Here is a 22,038-nt window from a genome sequence, read left to right on the forward strand (position 1 = left end):
TAACATGGAGTGCAGATATCTCTTTGATATATTTCTTTGTTTTGGGTATATACTCAGCAGTGGGATTGCTGGATCACATAGTAGCTCAATTTCTAGTTTTTTGAGGAACCTCCAAAATGTTCTTCGTAGTGGTTTTCCTAATTGACATTCCCACCAGCAGTGCAGGAGGGTTCCCTTTTCTCCATATTCTTGCCAGCATTTGTTATTGCCTGTCTTTTGGATATAAGCCATTTTAACTGGAGTGCAATGATATCTCATTATAGTTTTGATTTGCATTTCTCTGATGATCCTTCACTGCATTTTTGACTCAACTCTCCTGTAATCTCAAGAATGCAAAACTTTCTGTGGTTCTGCCCACTTGCCATCCTTGTTTCTCTGTGTCTCGCTGTCTCTGTCGCCGAGGTCTAACAGGCTGGTTTAATTTCTCCTGATTTACTAATATACCTGATTTTATTTTAATAACTAACTTTGATTCCATGTCTTCATGCTGATTCATAGGTATCTCCCCTGAATTCTCCTTTGATCAGTGTTATCCATTCAGTATTTCTGTACCTCTTACCACTATCATCCCTGCTCAACAAAGGAGCATCTCGGTAATTCTTCCCTGTTGATCTTTGTTTCATTTGCCTTATTTTATTTCAACCATAAAATAATAGTAAGTACTTACATAGCATTGCTTTGATCCAAGCTCTGTTCTAAATGTCTTACATGTATTGCTATTCATAACAATGTCCCCTCTCCCCCGCACCATTATTACGTCCATTTCATAGATGTGGACACTGGAGCATAGAGATGTTAAATAATTTGCCAAAAACCTGCGAGGACACAAAGCTAGGCACGTCAGCTTATGTCCATGCTTATCACCAGTGTATAATACAATAGAATAGTAATGATACCTCTTACTGTGATATTTCCCCATTAAGCTTTGTAAATACCAAGACTACCAATCAATTACTCTTCTGAAAAGTTGACGGTCTGTCACATCCCTAAGTTATTTGCATTCAGGAATGCAAATGTCGTTCATGTTCTGTGTGTTTTCCTGTTCTTTCTAGTCATTTACCAGTGTACTTCCCCATCTTTTTACTTGTTATGTCATTTTGTTTAATTACTCAGAGCTAAAAGACAAATTTTCCTACTTTCAGTGAAACATCAGTGAAATCTGGGGATATTAATAAAAAGGTTCTGACCGAAAACGCTCTAACGAGTTTCAACTCCCAGATAGGAGGGAAAAAATCCCCAAACAATAACCTGTGGTTTGAATCATTTGTAATTAATTGGGTCTCTGATTGTGCCTTCTTTCACTGATCTGCTGTGGACACCACCAAACTGTTTGACTGGCCCTGTATCTCCAGGGTTTCCTTTACATGGGGCAGTTCAATTCCTACTAATTAGCACTCAGCCGGAGTCTTCCTGTTTGCTTACCTCTAGCTTAGACGAAAGGGTTTCCACGTCATGAATTTCAGGTGAGGCCATGTGCTCCTTCTGGAGTAATCTTTTGTCCAGTATTATTACTCCTACTTGAAATAGAGGTGGAAGAGAGACTTTCCTTCTCCCAGAGCAGAATCACACTCCTGTATCCTTCATGAATAGAGAACTAGGTTCCATCTAAATCCACATACATCTTGGTGTTCTGGGATGATTTTGACTTTGTTTTATTTTGGCAGAACAATTGTAACCATAGGTGAGGAAACAATACCCAGAAGGGGGCAGTGAGGAGGGCGTGGTGGTTTCCACATCGGTGATTTTCCTGGGCTTTCCGCAGTGATCATGGGAGCACCAGTGTCATGGTTTGCTTTGTCCCCACGTTGGTCTTCTGTGCCTGTGTGGCTACCAGTCTAATTCCATTCACTTCTCCCAAATGTAAGCTTATGCCTACTTGCTATGAGGCAAAATCCCCAGGCTAGATTCTTCTTGATAGGTAAAGTCAACCTACATAGAGCACTCTTGCCCTGTGGCTTGTTTCTAGTTTTTCTATACAGATTCTCAACAAATTTTGTTCAACCTCAGACAGCCTGAGTTGTGACCTGTGAATATACAATAGCAAAGTCAACTTTAATCTCTGATGAAGTTCCTACAGATTTGTAAGTCAAGTGACAAAAGTCTAAGTCTATCAGTAAAAAGCAAACAGGATCACTTTTTTGGTTACAAAAAACATGATAAGGAATATTGGCTACCCATCCTAGCACTTGGCAGCCACTCCCAATACCATTAAGTTATTCCTAGACATTTAGTTACATCCTTGGAGATTTTCCTTTCTCAAGAGAACGTAAATAATTCACAGTTACAACTATAAAAGTTTTAAGGCAAATGGCTAAATAATTGCACGTATTAAACATGCAGCGCCTGCAGCCTCAATTTTGTGTTCTATACACAAACAGCACGGAAATTTGCCTAATTCACCAAGTAAAATTTTTCCTCAAATTAAAACACAGATAAGGAAATCCTAGCACTAAGAAATATAAATTCTCTATGTCACGTCTTCTGTCTTTTCTACCTTTAAAATCGTAACGGTTTTAAATAAAATTCTCCAAATATAAAGTATGTCAGTTGTCCTATTTACACTTAACAATAACGAATCTTGTTATGAGTAACAAATGGCAGATTTCTTTTGTTTAAATAGAATGTGAGAACCAACAGTCCATTTATATTCATTCACTTATTTGTTTGGCAAACATGAGATGGCCTTCCCTGGGTCAGAGTGAGCTGGGTGACAAGGAGGCAAAATTAAATCAATATCTGCTCTCAAGGGCTCTTTCTGTAATGGGGGATTGAAATAAGAATTTTAAAAATGTGAATGTGCTTGTTACTACAAAAGGAGGAATAATTAATTCATCCTGGGGCATTGGTAAAGGCTCACCAAATGAGGTAACTTTCAGCCTTTGCAAGCTGATTGAGATTTTGCAGTCTCAGAAGGTGGGAGTGTATTTAGATCTGAGAATAACATCAGCAAAGGATTGAAGGTGCGCAAGTTCCTATAAGTTTCAAGAAGGTCTTGCCTGCCTGCTTCACCGCTGATTCCATTCCTTGGAACAGTGACTGATATAGGTGCTTGATAAACATATATGATTCATATGTAGGTATACATATTAATCATTTGTGGGAGGAAGTGGCAGGAATTGAGACTGCAAAGGAAGGTTGCACTATCTGGTGTAGGGACTGATATTCTATGCTAAGGGGAGTGGACTTTGACCTTGGAAGGTCTGGTAAGCCATTAAAGATTTTAAGCAAGGGAGTGACATTGATTAAATATGTGTTTCAGCATAACCGCCTACAGTTAGGAGGATGGGTTGGGGAGGGAGGAGAAACTGGAGGAGAGGATATAGTGAGAGGCTATTCAGTGAAAGGAGAGGATGAGTTTAGGAGATAAATTTGGACACAGGATTAATGAGTTTTAACAATTACATTTAGGAAAATGAGAAAGTGAAAGTGGATTCAAAAATGACTTCAGGTTTGTAGCTTGAATATACAGATGGACGATGGATGAGAGAAGCAATTTTACATGTATATGTACAAAGAAAGGTGTTATGTTCAGCTTTTGGAAAAGTTAGTTGGGGGTACTTAGAGACATTCTCATTGAAATGTCCAGAAGACAATTAGGAGATGATATTTGAAATCAACCTGGAATAGTCAACCTAAGTTCTTGTTACTCCTCACTACTAAGGTAAATCATGCATATTAAATGGCCAGTACCCTGAGACCAACCCTAGTTTATTGCTGTATAACACTTAGTTCTGATATAAACCCTCAGTACTGTCTCCATGTGGTAACTGGCAGGTTTTGTTTATGCTTATTCCAAATTTATGGAATGAAAATAAGTTTATATAACTTGGATGAAGTATAAGACTTAAAAAATTCTTTCCATAGATTAAAGGTTAATTATAGTTATATACTGTAGAGAGGAAAGGCAGCTAATGTTACTGGCCTTTTGTTGTAAGGCCTCATTAAGTTGCATGAATTGAATAAGTATTGAGATTTAATGGCAGAAATAAAATGTAAATAGACATTACTTCCTATTGTTTTATGATTCTTTTAAAATATGTTTCTTACTATAAAAGTTATGCATGCTCATTTCACAGAATTTATGAAATATTGGGAGAGAAGTATACAAATCCAGCAATAACCAAGACTAACCTTTTTAGGTAATAACTTCTGGTCTTTTTTGAAATATGTATTTTATACAAATGAATATATTTTACATAGTTGCAATTATCATGTATATGTTATTTTGGATCTACATTTAAAAAGTCACATTGATTATTATATATTTCTATGATATTAATAGGTTCTCTCAAATCATTTCTATAAACTTATTAAAACATAAAATTCAATTGCTTTGCCTTATTAGTTGTTGTAATTGGTTGAATTTTTTTAGGTAATTTGTAGCATATTTATAATTCTTTCATTCCATAATATTGTTATGATCTGCCAAGCTTTTAAATTTGAGAATCTAACCATAAGCTTCATGACTACAGCTATTTCTTGGTCTTATTGAATGTCTTTGGTATTTAGTGGTCAAATGATTATAACTATTGATATTGTAACCTTTAAGCACTGTTTCTCTGCATCATTTTTTACCCGTGTTCAAAGCATATATCAGCATAATTTAAATATCCACATAATATTGTATAACTATTCCTTTTTTTATTTAAAAATGGGTTCTTTGGTGTTTCCCATTTGTTTTCCTTTAAGAATTTTTTTATTAAGCTTATTTGCTGTTTATTTCAATAAAATTAAAAATCAAATTTATTTCAGGCTGGGTGCTGTGTCTTGCGACTATAATCTCAGCACTTTGGGAGGCCAGTGGGAGGATTGCTTGAGCCCAGGAGTTCAAGACCAGTCTGGGCAACATAATGAGACCACCCTCCTCTCTACAGAAAAAAAAAAAAAAGCTCAGCATGGTGGCAGGCACCTATAGTCCCAGCTACTCAGGTGGCTACAGGAGGCTTGGGGGGAGGATGGCTTAAGCCCAGGAGCTTGAGGATGCAGTGAGCTATGATCCTGCCAGTGCACTCCAGCCTGGGCACTTGAGCAAGATCCTGTCTCAAAAAATTATTCCAATAAACCAGGGTTATTCTTAAGGTATTGACCATCTAATAGGCCTGCATATTCCAGTTTATTCCAATAAAATTGAAAATAAAATGTGCTTTCTTTGACATTTTATTGTCATAATTAATAGAATTAGAAGAGGTCAATTTTTTTCAAGTGTTTACTTGTTGGATCTGACCTGGTAGAACTGAAAAATAAAGGAACTGTTTTAATGTTAAACACCAAATTCTGAAAGCTTTCTGTTAGACTAGGCTAAATAGGAGAAAAATCGGGAATTTGTTTTCATATAGCTATTTTTGCACTTTGTGACATACGCTATTTACTTCCAAAATCTAGTCATGTCTTTTCTAATATATTTAGTTTATTCACTCTGTGGACCTTCATGAGTGTTTATTTAGCAAGAAAATTTATTGGTCTTGGTCGTAACTTCTTGGTCTTTTTTCTTAATGGTTAAATTCTATTCCACGACTGGCAATCTTTTTCTGAAAAAGGCTAGTGTCTTAGTCAAGTAGGACTGTTGTAACAAAATATCATAAACTGGATGATTTATAAACCACAGAAATTTATTTCTCACAGTTCTAGATTCTGGGAAGTCCAAGATCAAGGCTCCTTCAGGTAAACTGTCCTGAGGGTCTCCTTTCCCATAGAAAGTTTGTCCTCACATGGTGGAAGGGACAGCAAGCTCCCCTGGGGCCTCCTTTATAAAGGCACTAATCCCATTCTTAAGGGCTCTACCTTCATGACCTAATCACCTCCCCAAGGGGAACATCTCCTAATACCATTGTCAGGCCTTTGAGCCCAAGCTAAGCCATCATATCCCCTGTGACCTGCACGTGTATATCCAGATGGCACATCCTAAAGCAACTGAAGATCCACAGAAGAAGTGAAAATAGCCTTAAGTGATAACATTCCACCATTGTGATTTGTTCCTGTCCCACCCTAACTGATGCATATATTCTCCCCCACCCTTAAGAAGCTACTTTGTAATATTCTCTCTTGCCCTTAAGAATGTACTTTGTACGCCTATCCCAAACCTATAAGAGCTAATGATAATCCCACCACTCTTTGCTGACTCTCTTTTCGGACTCAGCCCGCCTGCACCCAGGTGAAACAAACAGCCTTGTTGCTCATACAAAGCCTGCTGGTGGTCTTTTCACAGGGACGCGCGTGACAACCATCACCTTGGGGGTTAGGATTTCAACATATCAGTTTTGAGGAGACGAAAACATTCAGACCATAGCAGCCAGATAGTTAATATTATAGGTGCGTGGACCATGAGGTCTGTTAACTCAACCCTGCCTTTGTAGTGTGAAAGCAGCTATAGACAGTATGTAAATGCAGGTGCATGGAATACACAATAAAATTTATAAAAACAGGCAGTGTGCATCTGATAAGGGTCTAATATCCAGAATCTTTAAGAAACTTAAATCACCCAACAAGCAAAAGCCAAATAACACCATTAAAAAATTGTCTTGAACAGATTTGAACAGACCCTTCTCAAAAGAAGACAGACAAGCAGCCAACAAACATATGAAAAGTTTTCTACCCACATCTCCAATCACCAGAGAGAAATGCAAATCAAAACTACAATGAGATACCATCTCATACCACTCACTCTTGGCTATTGTTAAAAAGTCAGGCCGGGCACGGTGGCTCACACCTGTAATCCCAGCACTTTGGGAGGCTGAGGTGGGCAGATCACCTGAGGTCAGGAGTTCAAGACAAGCCTGGCCAACATGGTGAAACCCCGTCTCTACTAAAAATACAAAAATTACCTGGGCATGGTGGTAGGTGCTCATAATCCCAGCTACCCAGGAGGCTGAGGCGGGAGAGTTGCTTGAACCCGGGAGGTGGAGATTGCAGTGAACTGAGATCGCACCATTACATTCCAGCCTGGGTAACAAAAGCAAAACTCCATCTCAAAAAGAAAAAAAAAAAAAAAGGGTGCCCCTGTCCCCCCAAAAAAGATGCTGGTTAGGCTGCAGGGAAAAGGCTTACATTGTTGGTGGGAATGTAAATTAGTTCAGCCACTGTGGAAGGCAGTTTGGAGATTTCTCAAAAAACTTAACAGAGAACTACCGTTTGACCCAGCAAGCCTATTACTGGGTATATACCTGAAAGAAAAGTAATTGTTTTACCAAAAAGACACATGCACTTAAATGTTCATGGCATCACTATTCTCAATAGCAAAGACATGGAATCAATCTAGGTACCCATCAACAGTGAACTGCATAAAGAAAATGTGGTACATATGCATCATGAAATACTATGGATTGGATAAAGAAAATGTGGTACATATACCCCATAGAATACCACGCAGCCATAGTAAGAGTGACATCATGTCCTTTACAGCAACATCGATGCAACTGGAGGTCGTTATCCTAAGCGAATTAATGCAGGAACAGAAAACCAAATACAGCGTGTCATCACTTATAGTGGGAGCTAAACAAGGGGTACTCATGGACATAAAGATATCAACAATAGACTAGGCACTACTAAGCAGAGGTGGGTGAGGGGATGGGAACAAGGGTTGAAAAATTACCTATTGGTTGGGGTATACTCACTACCCCGTTGATGGTTGATGGGATCAGTTGTACCTGAGACCTCAGCATCATGTGATATATCCATGTAACAAACCTGCACATGTATCCCTTGAATCGAAAATAAAAGTTGAAATTATTTTTTATAAAAAGGCAGCCATGTGCTCTATAGCAATCAATAATGGAGAGAAAACAAGCAAACACACCAGGATAGCATGACCACTCTATTAAAAATGCTTTTCCGTTTCCATGATTTTATTTTAGCACAGAATGAATGAGTTTATTTTATTCCTATGTTTTTAGTAATAGCAAAAAAAAAAAAAAAGGTATTCGGTTTTAGTATACTTATATAAAGATCTGCTTTAACTCATCAGCCTCTTGTATTATTATTTTCTATTGTCTTTGATTTTTAACTGTTACGCATTGTTGGAACACAGCAGCTGATTTTGAACAGCTCCACAATTTAACTCAGAATCCTTTTGGCTGAATATATATTTGTATTTTAACAAACTAAGTCATTAGTGAAGAAATTAGCACTAACTCTCCTTGTTTTGTAATGGATTGGGGCTTGGATCAAATATAGATTGTGACAGCCATAGAGAATTGTTTCTGTATTCTATAATACCTTTGTAAATGTAAAACTTTGTATTTCTTGTCTAAGAATATTAACTCCATTTAAGATGTATGACCCTTTCTACAGGGTTCCTCTGGGGCTGTTCCCAAAACTGTGTAACTCTTAGATGTGATGTTTTCTGTATGTTGGGTCTAATTGCTGTGAATGGGATCCATTCTTATTGTTGACAAGGCAAGCTTATTCTGAAAACATGAACACAGAGGTACACATTTAGCTTTACAAGTTCACGCTAACATTTCTCATAATGAAATTTATTTTCTCTTCTTTCCTTTTTAAACTTTAAGAAAAGGCATATACTATTTTATCTTTTGTGGTGGCTAGTACCTAAAAATATCACGATTTTTAATCCAGTTTTATACGTTGTGTTATTTCTATTTGTTTTTGTCTTATTTTACATATTTCTCTTATTTAACAAACTAAGAAATCTTTTCTACTATAAACCTCAAGGAGAATGTCATGATCTTCATGGATTAGGATGCAATGTTGCAGGATTACACTTTCAGTGCCAAGAAGCTTCATAAACTGGCCCTAACCCACCTGTCCCCTCCCCACTCACTCTGTACATTAGGCACACCAGATATGCCCCACATTCAAGACTTTACTCATGCACGTACTGCCTTTCCTTTCCTGGAAAGCCTGAAAAGGGTCATGAACGTATTCTTTAAGGCTCCATCTGCATGTTGCTTTGTTTACTACCTCTTCCAGGTAGCATTACTTGCTTCTTCTGCTAAACACCACGTCTCAGTTGTTTGCCTTTTCCTCCCTCAACTGTGATGTCATCATCTTTGGATATTAGTCCCCTCTCCCAAACACCACCTGTCACCTATCACAGTGCCTTGTGACAGTCACATTGAGCACAGATAATTACATGTTGTACTGAATCCACATATGTAGAAAAAGGAAGGCACACTGGTCATTGTATACGAATTAATCACTTTTATTTTTTCTTCTTTCTTTGTTTTATCTTTAGGCATTCTGGAAGTTTTACACTGTGTTTTAGTAGAAAGTCCAGAAGCTCTAAATATTATTAAAGAAGGACATATTAAATCCATTATCTCACTTTTAGACAAGCATGGAAGAAATCACAAGGTAAATGAACTATTTCGTTTCCCTGAATGAATTCTCAAATTCTTTTAGATATGTTTTTTAAATACAGTAAATTTTAAAAAGTGTGTCAAATTTTTCATGAGTGTTTTTCTTCTCTTAATTATTATTTTTTGAGCAGTCGTGCTCTGTCGCCCAGGCTGGAGTGCAGTGGTGTGATCTGAGCTCACTGCAACCTCCGCCTCCAGGGCTCAAGCAATTGTCCTGTCTCGGCCTCTGGAGTAGCTGGGACTACAGGTACATGCCACCATGCCCGGCTAATTTTCGTATTTTAAGTAGAGACAGGGTTTTACCGTATTGGTCAGACTGGTCTTGAACTCCTGACCTCAGGCAATCCACCTGCCTTTCCTCCCAAAGTGTGGGATTACAGGCATGAGCCACTGTGCCCGGCCTTCATCTCTTAATCATGATCAAGTAATATTGTTTAGTGTTTATTCATAGCATCAGTGGGAACATGAACAGTTCTCAATTTATATATGAAGAAAAGTTGGAAAGTTAGTGGGAAACTACTGTAATGTTTAAATAACTGAGTCAAATGTAACTGGAGGAATGTGTTTGCTTTGTAAAAAGTGCTGCTGATGCTTGATTCTGAAGGGAGAATTAGAAACAGCTGAAAGTGACGGCACACAGTGACTCATGTCTGTCATCCCAGTGATTGGGGAAGCCAAGATGGGAGAATCACTTGAGGCCAGGAGTTTGAGACCAGCCTGGGTAATATAGCAATACCCTGTCTTTACAAAAAAGGAAAATTAGCCAGGCATGGTGGCAGGAACCTATAGAGGCTGAGGCAGGAGGATTCCTTGTGCCCGGGAGTTCGAGTCTGCAGTGAGCTGTGATCGTGTCACTGCACTTCAGCCTGGGTGACAGAGTGAGATGCTGTCAAAAAGGAAGGAAGGGAGGGAGGAGAGAAAGGATGGAAAGGCAGGGAGGGAGGGAGGATCAACTGAAAGTAATTTCTCTTTTCAGGTCCTGGACGTGTTGTGCTCACTCTGTGTTTGCCATGGGGTTGCAGTCCGGTCTAACCAGCATCTCATCTGTGACAATCTCTTACCGGGAAGAGATTTGTTATTGCAGACACGTCTTGTGAACCACGTCAGCAGGTAAATTCAGACAGTGTCACCTGACAGGCAACATAATAAAAGAATTAATGTTCTTGTCCTGTAGCTGATACTATATGGTCTGTTTTTTAAATTAGACCATATAGTAGTATTTTCTGCATTTTTGCAGTGAATAATATGTCTTTTTCTCTAACAATCAGATGGGATAATAATAAATGAACCTAGCAAAATATGGCTTTGCCGCAAACACATGGATAAGAGCTTTTATTCACATTCCTATGTAGATAGATAATCATTGATATACTCAGGACCATCCTGACAACTGTATAGGTATATGGTTGTATATAATTATGCTTTACATCTTCTTAGAATGTAACTAAAACACTATCCTTCAATATCATTTTTTAAAATTATTTTTTTGAGACAGAATCTCGCTGTCCCCCAGGCTGGAGTACAGTGGCGCGATCTCGGCTCACTGCAAGCTCCACCTCCCAGGTTCACGCCATTCTCCTCCCTCAGCTTCCCGAGTAGCTGGGACCACAGGCGCCCGCCACCAAGCCCAGCTAATTTTTTTATATTTTTAGTAGAGACGGGCTTTCACCATGTTAGCCAGGATGGTCTCAAACTCCTGATCTCGTGATCTGCCTGCCTCAGCCTCCCAAAATGTGGGGATTACAGGCATGAGTCACCACGCCCAGCCCCTTCAATATCATTTTGAGGTACCTGCTGTGTACAATCAAAAATGGAATGTCCAAAATGTAATATATTATGCAAATAACCAATAAAACTACATCTTCAGTTAGATCTGCCTTCCAAGGCACCTCCCGTTCATCGCGTACCGTGTGCCAACTGTGGTGCTGAGGGCTTTATGTGTATTCTATACTGTTTGTGTCTGTGCTTTCCTAGGAACCACTGGGATTCACATTTTATAGATGAAAAAACTGGAACTGGAAGTGGAACTCAGATCTAAATCCAGAGACTGAGCTTATAACCACCATACTACACTGCCTTTCTTATCCCCTGTATTAGTCAGGCTTCTCTAGAGGTACAGGATGAACAGGATAGCTGTCTATATGAAAGGGAGTTTATTAAGGAGCATTGACTCACAGGATCACAAGGTGAAGTCCCACAATAGGCCGTCTGCAAACTGAGGAGCAAGGAAGCCAGTCTGAGTCCCAAACCTCAAAAGTAGGGAGGCCAGAAGTGCAGCCTTTAGCCTGCGGCTAAGGCCTGAGAGCCCCTGGCAAACCGCTGCTAAGTCCAGGAGTCCAAAAGCAGAAGAACTTAGGAGTCTGATGTTCAAGGGCAGGAAACATCCAGCACAGGAAGAAGAGGAAGGATGGAAAACTCAGCCAGCCTAGTCTCTCCATGTTCTTCTGCCTGCTTTTATTCTAGCTGTGCTGGCAGCTGATTAGATGGTGCCCACTCAGATTGAGGGTGGGTCTGCCTCTCTCTGTCCATTGACTCAAATGTTATTCTCCTTTGGCAACACCTTCACAGACACATCCAGGAACAATACTCTGCATCCTTCAATCCAATCAAGTTGACACTCAATATTAACCATCACATCCCCCAGATGAACACATAAATAAATAAGAAGAAATAACTGCTTACAATCACAAAATGCTGTGTGTGATAGTAGTAACATTGACACGCTGTATCTAGCAGCTAGCCCAGAGATACTGATAACGTCATCCTGTTTTAAACAGAAATGTGGGGTTTGTTGTGTATTTCTATGATGTGTTTTGTTTTTTGAGATAGAGTCTTGCTCTGTCACCCAGGCTGGAGTGCAGTGGCATGACCTTGGCTCACTGCAACTTCTGCCTCCTGGGTTCAAGCCTTTCTCCTGCCTCAGCCTCCCAGTAGCTGGGATTACAGGTGCACACCACCACACCCAGATGATTTTTGTATTTTTAGTAGAGACGGGGTTTCACCATGTTGGCCAGTGTGGTCTCAAACTCCTGACCTCGTGATCCACCCGCCTTAGCCTCCCAAAGTGCTGGGATTACAGGTGTGAGCCACCGCACCCAGCCAATGTGTGTGTTATTTAAAAATATATATAATATGTATATACTTATTGCATATTCACTCTATGGCAGAGACTTCTTTACATTTATTCTATTATTCCATCCTCACAACATGCTTAAACTTATAGATGTTTACCAGCCCATTTTCCAGGAGGATAAATGGAGGATGAGCAAGGTTTCATAACTAGTGCCAGGTCACACAGCTAGCAAACGGATGCTCAAATTTTCTCTCTGACTCAGAAACCCATGGTTTTCCAACTATACTTCCAACCACACTGTGCTAGAAAAATGGAAATTGTTGTGAAATGGATACAGCTGGTCGTTTTCCTTCGCTCCTTTTGAGGAGCTCCTTTTAAAAATAAGTCGATTATATATCAAATTGTGTTATCTCTGCTGAGCTGGGAAGCAAAGTCCAAACACCTTCTATGTTTTTGTTTGTTTGTTTTACAGTATTGACTTAAGATTTCCTTCATGATTCTTTATATAACAGACCTGCCATTCTTGAGTAGTATGTTCTGAGACCTTCATTCATTTCTACCTACTGCTACCATAGGGTATATGTCCTCTCCTAAAATGGAATTAAATACAAATTACGAAAAATTTTTCTGTTCACAGTGAGGCTTCACTGAACAACAAAGCTGATTAGTTACCTTGGTTCCTTCACAAACAACATGACCTACCTCAGCCCCGTACCCCATGTGACACAAAGCTTAGTTTAGGAAAATTTCCCCATGTCCGGAATTCCTAATAACTCCATTAATTCTAAAAGTTTGCTCTGAGTGTCTCAGTTTGTGACTTAAATACGATTAATGATATACAATGTGCTGAAGAGGAATTAAGACAAAATAACATTAGTCCCTTGGGTGACACTGCCAAGAAATCTCAGAAGTGAAACTGCTGATGGAATGTTCACAGTGAAGCTGGCTTTCACTGTATACTACTTCAGTGGTAGTTTTAATAATTTTGTTAGTAATTGAGGAAATATATATTTAGTATGTGGCATCTTAGAGAAGCATGACTAATGTTTAAAATAGTGAGATGTGGCTGGGCACGGTGGCTCATGCCTGTTATTCCAGCACTTGGGAGGTCGAGGCAGGAGGACCACTTTAGCTCAGGAGTTTGATACCATCCTGGGCACCATAGCAAAACCTTATCTCTACTAAAAATAAAAAAAAAAAATTAGTTGGGCTTGGTGGCACTCTCCTTTAGTGCCAGTTATTCAGGAAGCTGAGGTGGGAGGATTACTTGAGCCTGGGAGATGGTGACTGCAATAAACTATGATTGCATCACTGCACTTCAGCCTAGGCAACAGAGCAAGACCCCGTCTCAATAAAATAAAATTAAATGAAATACAAAAGTAAAATTATGAGATGTAAATGCAAACAACGGAAGGTTTGTTTGGACTTTTCTTACATGTGATTCCTGTCTCTTTAAAGCATGAGACCCAATATTTTTCTGGGCGTCAGTGAAGGTTCTGCTCAGTATAAGAAATGGTACTATGAATTGATGGTGGACCACACAGAGCCCTTTGTGACAGCTGAAGCAACTCACCTGCGAGTGGGCTGGGCTTCCACTGAAGGGTATTCTCCCTACCCTGGAGGGGGCGAAGAGTGGGGTGGAAATGGTGTTGGAGATGATCTCTTCTCCTATGGATTTGATGGCCTTCATCTCTGGTCAGGTACGTGCTGTCCATTTTCTTTCACCATGTTCCAGAAGGAGATCTTTTGCTGGGCATTTCTGAAAGCTATTGGTGCTGCTTCCATTGGGTAATTCTATAGGGTGTTAATCATTCAGAAATTTAGCATTGCGAGGATGAGTAAGAGTGTTGGGGAAAAAGCAGTATTTCACTAGGGGAAAAAGAAAACACTTACAATTATAGTACATTTCCAAGGGACTGCCTAGCTTATGAACAATGCTGTGTATTTAAAGATTTAAATAAAAATGTATTGCTTAGGAACAATACTGTGTATTTAAAGAGTGCATTCCAAAGCATGAATGAACTGCAAGAAACTTGTGAGTTTTCTGCTTTAATTGGTATGTTTAAAACTTTAGCTGCCAATAGAAAAGAACAAAAAACAACCCTTGGAAAATAATGGGAAGAAATAGACCAAGTTCAGCCTTCTGTTAGATAATGTAATGGTGGGAAATCAATAATTTGTAAAGTGTGATATGAGGACTCAGATTCTAATCAAATGACGCTCTGTTTCAGAAGTATAAAATGGTTTAAAAATAAAGGAATAGGTCATTTCACCAGCTACCAACCCTTAGTTTTGATGGTTGAGTATGTATTAAAAATGAGTACTATATATTTAAAAATAATATTCTTTTCTCTAATTCATGAAGAAGTAGAGTTTGGTGAGCTCCATTTAAAAGCTTAGCTCTTGATTATGTAGATTTTTTAGATGTTAAAATTCATCTGAATTCTGCAGACATATGCTTATACTGGTAAAGCTGCATTTGGAATATAGTCTTGGTATAATCTTGCCATAGTTTATAAATTATTTAGCATATGGAAGATACAGAAAGTTACCTTAAGTTATAAAGCTGAACTTTGCCTCTTGTGGAGTACAAATGATAGGCATTTATGCATGCTTTATGGGCCTAAAACCTTATGAAAAGTAAGAAATAAATTGAACTACACCTAAGACTTTATGGTAATGAGTTTATATCTAAAAGCATTCCATATAGTTGTATCTAACAATGATACTTACTGAATTCTTTCTTCATTGAGTGCCAATAGCTCAGTTGTCTAGAAGAGATGAAGCTGTATTTTGTTTCTGTGTGTGTATGTGCTTATTTATTTATTTATTTATTTACTTATTTATTTCGAGACAGAGTCTTGCTCTGTTGCCCAGGCTGGAGTGCAGTGGTGCAGTCTTGGCTCATTGTAGCCTCCGCCTCCTGGGTTCAAGTGATTCTCGTGTCTCAGCCTCCTGAGTAGCTGGGACTACAGACTTGCACCACCATGCCCAGTTACTTTTTATATTTTTTTTTAGCAGAGTCGGGGGTTTCACCATGTTGGCCAGGCTTATCTTGAACTCCTGGTCTCAAGTGATCTGCCTGCCTCCGCTTCCCAAAGTGCTGGGATTACAAGTGTGAGCCACTGTGCCCAGCCTCAATTTTTAATTTTTGTGAGTACATAAAAGGTGTATATATTCATGGTGTTGAAGCTGTGTTTTGCATATTTCATCTAACCTCTGAGGAATGTGGTTGGAGTCCTCACAGTACTGTGGACTGCTTTATACAAAGGCGACCTGTGCCAGCCAGACCATAGTCACAGTGCGTTGTTCCCGTAGGAAAATTTTTCTGTTGACCAACCAGAGATAAAGAGCCCTCATTTCAGAAGACCTATTAAACACAAAATAGGGCTAATGTCCTTGTTATAAAATGTTTTAACTATAATCCTTTAGATACTATTACCTTCTCTCTCTCTAGCTCCTAGTATTGCTCTGCAGAAAATAAGTACTCAAATGAATAAATGAAACATGTTAACTTGTTTTCCCATTACACAGAGATTAGATTAAAAAAACATTAATCGACAGTGCCAAGTTGCTTTCATTTAGTCTCTCCATATAATAACGTATTTTACTATTTTTGTTTTGTATTCAATTTGAAGCTTTTTCTTTCGATACATTAAAAGTACCTGGTTCTGGCCGGGCGCGGTGGCTCAAGCCTGTAATCCCAGCACTTTGGGAGGCCGAGACGGGCGGATCACGAGGTCAGGAGTTCAAGACCATCCTGGCTAACATGGTGAAACCCCGTCTCTACTAAAAAATACAAAAAAACTAGCCGGGCGAGGTGGCGGGCACCTGTAGTCCCAGCTACTTGGGAGGCTGAGGCAGGAGAATGGCGTAAACCCGGGAGGCGGAGCTTGCAGTGAGCTGAGATCCGGCCACTGCACTCCAGTCCGGGTGACAGAGCGAGACTCCGTCTCAAAAAAAAAAAAAAAAGTACCTGGTTCTTATGGAATTGAATTGTATGCATTATGCCTTTTATTACAAAGTATCTGTTAAATAGAACAATAAGAACAACAACAAGAAAATTTAGTGAATCTGTGGACATGTACCAGAAAGGATGGTAGGCACTGGAGTTTCAGGAGAAAAGCATCTTAAAATTTTATTCATTTTTTTAAATGGCAAGAAAAGATATATCATATCATGCCTGTAGTTGAAAAGTATTTTCTCTTAAGCCACTGGGGGTCTATTAAATGCTTTGCTGATTTTAGATTCGTAATCAATGAAGACAAATCTAAATTAGTTGGAATGTGAGTTATGAAACTCAAATTCATAGTAACAGATAACCTTCTTGGAGGTCATTCTCCTGTTTTCTTCTTAATAGTTGATGTACAATTTAAAGTATCAAATATCAGTGATTTCTAGGTTGGAGCACATTCTCTGCCACTTAACATTTTGTAATTGGAGAGTGGCAGTATTCCTTGGAACAAGGATTGGGCTTATAAGCAAAAGTTTTTAGTTATGTCTTCATTTCTTCTCTTCAATTTAAACTTTGCGGTGTTGCTACATTTCCTCTCTGTCAATGCAGAACTGTATTTTGGGAATCCAGGTCCCAGGTGTCTGAAAGGACCAAAAGTATAAAAAATCTTGGTGCTTTGAGAGAATTTAAATATAGAATTAGTGTGGAGGAATGTACGGGAAAGATGGGTACAGGTTTCTAATACAGAATCTATCAAGCTATCATATCCCTCAAAGTGAACAATATATTTGATTATCATAGATATCTTGTAAACAACATTGCTATTAGCTACAGATCTTGGTACAAACAAGAAACTAGACCTTTTTCTGCATTGCTTTTATATGATTTTTTAAAAATCTGCCTTTATTATATTCAGGGAATTCTAGAAGAGACACTTGATAGTGAATTTATCGCCTGTGGATTTGAATATTGGTAAAATAAAAAATGTTCACATTTTAAAAAGTAGGTATTCTCTACTACTGGCATTTCAAATATGTCCTTGGTAGAGATATTGGCATGCTAGAAATAAAAAGAATTATTAAAAAATACAAAGCACGTATCACAAAGTCTGATTTTGTCTTTGCTCAGATTGAAGGTTTTGTTTATGTTTGTGAGCATATATGTTTGGGTGGGCCTTGCCTTCTTTTCTTCCAGCATGCAGTGAGAAGCAGATGCTCTTGGGACTGATTAGCAAAGGAGTTCTTAGAATCAGGAATGGGCTTAGGTTGGTCTTGCCAGGGCAAGAAACAACATTTATCAAATATCGTTTTCATGCCTCCAGTTATATCCTGCTTTACTTAAGAAGCCAACCAAGATCTTGTGTGAAATAAATGTAAAACAAAAACCAATTGACCTATAGTTATCTCACAATAAACAACGTGCTGCAGGAATGAATGATCATATTTTCTGCTTTCATTATCTTTATGTATTTTTATTTTAAATTGATAGAACGAAGGGAGTTTAGCATTTGACAAAGGGACTGACATGAAGTGTCTGCTGTGCCTGAGACTCTGTTACTTGTCAAACATTAATCATCAAAATAACTAAACAAGGTGATGGTATTTGCTGTTCTGTTTATAAGACATCACAATTAAGAGAGGTTAAGTAATTTGGTTATGGTCTCACAAGTAGTAGGTGGTAAGGTAGCTATTTGAAGTCCCTGGAGATGTTCCTTGGACATCATTATATAATCTGCTCTTAGATAATTTCTGAATCGATTGCCATCCATCTACATGCAGAAATTTCTGTGTATCAGAAGGTCTATTTTACAACATAGGTAGCAGCCTGACTCCTGAAATAGTCTTTGTTTTGACAAAGGGTTTAACGTGTAACATGCGTTTATATTCAAGATTTATTCCTTCTGGTGTTGTGCATTGGTTTGTCACTACCTATTCAAATCTTTTGACTTTGGCTCTGAAGCTGATTCTCGAGATAAAAACTACATGACCTTCGTTAATGTTTCTTCCCCCAATAGGTTGTATTGCTCGTACTGTAAGCTCACCAAACCAACATCTGTTAAGAACTGATGATGTCATCAGTTGCTGTTTAGATCTAAGTGCCCCAAGCATCTCGTTCCGAATTAATGGACAACCTGTTCAAGGAATGTTTGAGAATTTCAACATCGATGGCCTCTTCTTTCCAGTCGTTAGTTTCTCTGCGGGAATAAAGTTAGTATGTCTATGTTTTTTGGTCTCTTTCCTTTCTCATTTCTCATACCTCCACAGAAGACTTTGCACTGCCATTGCCCTGCTTCTCTAATCATTGTTTCTCTCTCCTGGGCACCTGTCCTCAGCACATTTTTGCCTGTGCCTTGAAGGAGGAGGGAAGGCTCACCTAAGAGGGGCATCGTGCAAGGCTGAGTGCTTTGTTTACGGATCCTACTGTGTTTAGATGTGGGCAGTCTCCCTCAAACCAGTGTCCTGAACTATTTCAAGGTTTTTTTCTTTTTTTAGTTTATTTAGGTGAAATGAACAAGGCTGTTTAGAAAAATACTGCTTATTTTCTTATATTTTCATTCATTTTCCTTTTTTAAGCCATGGTTCCTCACCCCATTGCACATCTCCTTATTTCAATAGAAATTAAATATCCTTTTTGTTGATGAGGCGCAGGTGGCCTTCTTTAGTGTTCCTCTCCACCTTTATTCTGTTTATTCCTTTGTTCTCTGCTTATGGTCAATGGTGCCAAGATGGTTTCCTCACACTCTTTCCTTTTTTGCTATTACTGGAGGGAAACAAAGTGAGAATCCATTGTAGTTCTACAAATAAAACTTTAATAAATGATGGTCTGTTATAATAAGTAACTACTCTGTCACTTATTTTTATATACACACACACATCTGTAAACTTAGAAGGACACCCTTTGTTTTAGTCATAATTCTCCCAGGAATAATTCCTAGTTACAAAAGCAGCATATCGAAGAAGGAATAGAGTAATCATGAATATTAGCTATCCATGTACCAGTTCCTTTTTCTGATGTATTTATACAAATTATGTTTCTATAAGCTTCTGGAATGTTTTAGCATTTTTATTTTTCCTCACTTTTCTTTGCTTTTATTTTTTTGGACTGGACCTGATACACAAATTAGAAAAAGAATTATGGCCAGGTGCGGTAGCTTGCACCTGTAATCCCAGCACTTTGGGAGGCCGAGGTGGAAGGATTGCTTGAGGTCAGGAGTTTGTGACCATTCTGGTCAACACAGTGAGACCCTATCTCTGCAAAAGTTTTGTTTTGTTTTGTTTCTTTAATTAGCACCTAGTGTTGTGTGCCTGTAGTCTTAGCTACTTGGGAGGCTGAGTTGGGAGGATCCCTTGAACCCAGGAGTTGGAGGCTGTAGTAACCTGTGACTGTATCACTGCACCCCTGCCTGAACAACAGAGTGAGACCTTGACTCAAAAAAAAAGTACAAGGAAAATAGAACATTTAAATTTATTTTTGTAAATCTGAGAGCCCCAGGAAACAGATACCATTTAACTGTTTCAAAAAGTGTTCAATGGAACTCAGATTAAAATAGTTTTGCTTAAATGAGCAGAATGTCTAGAAGATTTTAGTAAGTTCTTTTCATTGTTGAAATTGATAAACAATTAGCAATAAGGTTACCTGCTTTCTTCAAGTTGAAGAGACCTCAGAATCTCCTTTAAAGCAGCAGTCCCCAACTTTTTTGGCCCCAGGCACCGCTTTTGCAGAAGACAGTTTTTCCACGGGCCAGGGCTGGGGTTGAAGGTGGGGATGGTTTCAGGATGAAACCATTCCAGCTCAGATCATCAGGCATTGGTTCGATTCTCATAAGGAGCATGCAACCTAGATCCCTCACAGGCGCAGTTCACAATAGGGTTAATGCTCCTATGAAAATCTAAGGCCGCTGCTGATCTGACAGGAGGCAGAGCTCAGGCGGTAATGCTCTCTTGCCCACACAGCTCACCTCCTTCTGTGCAGCCTGGTTCCTAACAGGCCACAGACTGGTACCTTTTGCGGCCTGGGTGTTGGGGACCCCTGCTTTAGAGAATTTTATTAGGAAATTGAAAAGTGACTGTTTTTCCCCTCATTCCTTGTTAAGTCCTGTAATTTTAAGCATGTAGATATTTCAATCAGGTCTTTCTTTATCTGTTGATTATGTGGGTACTTTGGGACATTAGGTGACCAGTTATTATCAACATGCACTTCATTCCCATAAGATTGTGGTGCATGTGCTTTTAGTTACTTCTCCAGCAGGTGATGTCTTCACTGACCCATTAATTAGCTGAAGGTTTTCTCTTCGACTGAATATGATGTCCTCAGGTTTTACCCTTTACAATTGGAGGCCCTTGATTTCTAAGGTGATCACATTTTGATGGTACTTAGGGGAAAATGTGGCTTCTGATAAAATTACTTTTGTACTAATAATCTTTCCCTAAGATTTTGTTAATTAGAAAACTTTAATGTACGTCAGAGATAAAATGGACTCTAACATGCATCCTTTTTAGAGTACGCTTTCTGCTTGGGGGGCGACATGGAGAATTCAAATTTCTTCCTCCACCTGGGTACGCTCCTTGTTATGAAGCTGTTCTGCCAAAAGAAAAGTTGAAAGTGGAACACAGCCGAGAGTACAAGCAAGAAAGAACTTACACACGCGACCTGCTGGGCCCCACAGTTTCCCTGACACAAGCTGCCTTCACACCGATCCCTGTGGATACCAGCCAGGTACCAAGATCCTCTCGAATGGCAATCGCTGGTGATACAGTCATTCTGATACGCAGTGGCTTTACACTTGGTCCGCAACCCATGGAATGGATTTCACAGTAATACAGTTGTACAGTTGACACGTAGGACTGAAAGAAGACTCATAAAATAACACTTACATTTACCATGTCCACTCACTCATTTTCTATTCTATTCTATGTTTTATTTTATTATTTTTTTTATGTTGTTGTTGTTTTTGTGATGGAGTCTCGCTCTGTTGTCCAGACTGGAGTGCAGTGGCGCAATCTTGGCTCACTGCAACCTCTGCCTCCTGGGTTCAAGTGATTCTCCTGTCTCAGCCTCCCAGGTAGCTGGGATTATAGGTGCCTGCCACCACACCTGGCTAATTTTTGTGTTTTTAGTAGAGATGGGGTTTCATCACGTTGGCCAGGCTGGTCTTGAACGCCTGACCTCAGGTGATCCACCTGCTTCGGCCTCCCAAAGTGCTGGGATTATAGGCATTAGCTACTGTGCCCGGCCTCTATTCTACGTTTTAAGTAGTTTTCCCACCTCAATAAACTGATTCCCTAACGTATTAACAGATTACAACCTGAAGTGTTAAAAACACTGTTCAAGGTTTTCTTTAAAGTTTTATTAAAATAATTAATATTACTTAGCTTATAAAGTACATATTACACTTTTAAAAATAGGCAATAATAGCAACAGGTGGAACTTAGTGGCAAAAATCGTACAAGAAATTTTAAGGTATAATAGTGTTAAGATGATTTAATATGTGGGGTAACATGCTGCACTTGAAGTAATATCATATGGACGTGACACATACTGATTTCAGAGTGTAGTTCTTAAGCCTCCAGTCTTTTTGGCACTAGGTACCAGTTTCCTGGAAGACTCTTTGCCACCAGCCCGTGGGCCGGGGTGGAAGGTGGGGATGGCTTTGGCATGAAACTGTTCTCTCTCACATCATCAGGCGTTAGTTAGAT

The 22,038-nt window shown here is 39.1% G+C and overlaps 1 protein-coding gene across 4 annotated transcripts in view; it reads left to right on the forward strand.

Annotated features, from left to right (window-relative positions):
- RYR2 (ryanodine receptor 2) overlaps positions 1–22,038 on the forward strand; it is a 793,619-nt gene that overhangs the window by 446,060 nt on the left and 325,521 nt on the right. For all 4 annotated transcript variants that reach the window (XM_030936088.1, XM_030936090.1, XM_030936089.1 and 1 more), the window contains exons 18-22: positions 9,191–9,309; positions 10,291–10,424; positions 13,846–14,087; positions 18,357–18,549; positions 20,842–21,058. In XM_030936088.1, coding sequence (XP_030791948.1) covers positions 9,191–9,309; positions 10,291–10,424; positions 13,846–14,087; positions 18,357–18,549; positions 20,842–21,058 — 905 coding nt within the window. The remainder of the gene's footprint in view (positions 1–9,190; positions 9,310–10,290; positions 10,425–13,845; positions 14,088–18,356; positions 18,550–20,841; positions 21,059–22,038) is intronic.

This window comes from Rhinopithecus roxellana, chromosome 8 (assembly GCF_007565055.1).
Source record: "Rhinopithecus roxellana isolate Shanxi Qingling chromosome 8, ASM756505v1, whole genome shotgun sequence".
Lineage (NCBI taxonomy): Eukaryota > Metazoa > Chordata > Mammalia > Primates > Cercopithecidae > Rhinopithecus > Rhinopithecus roxellana.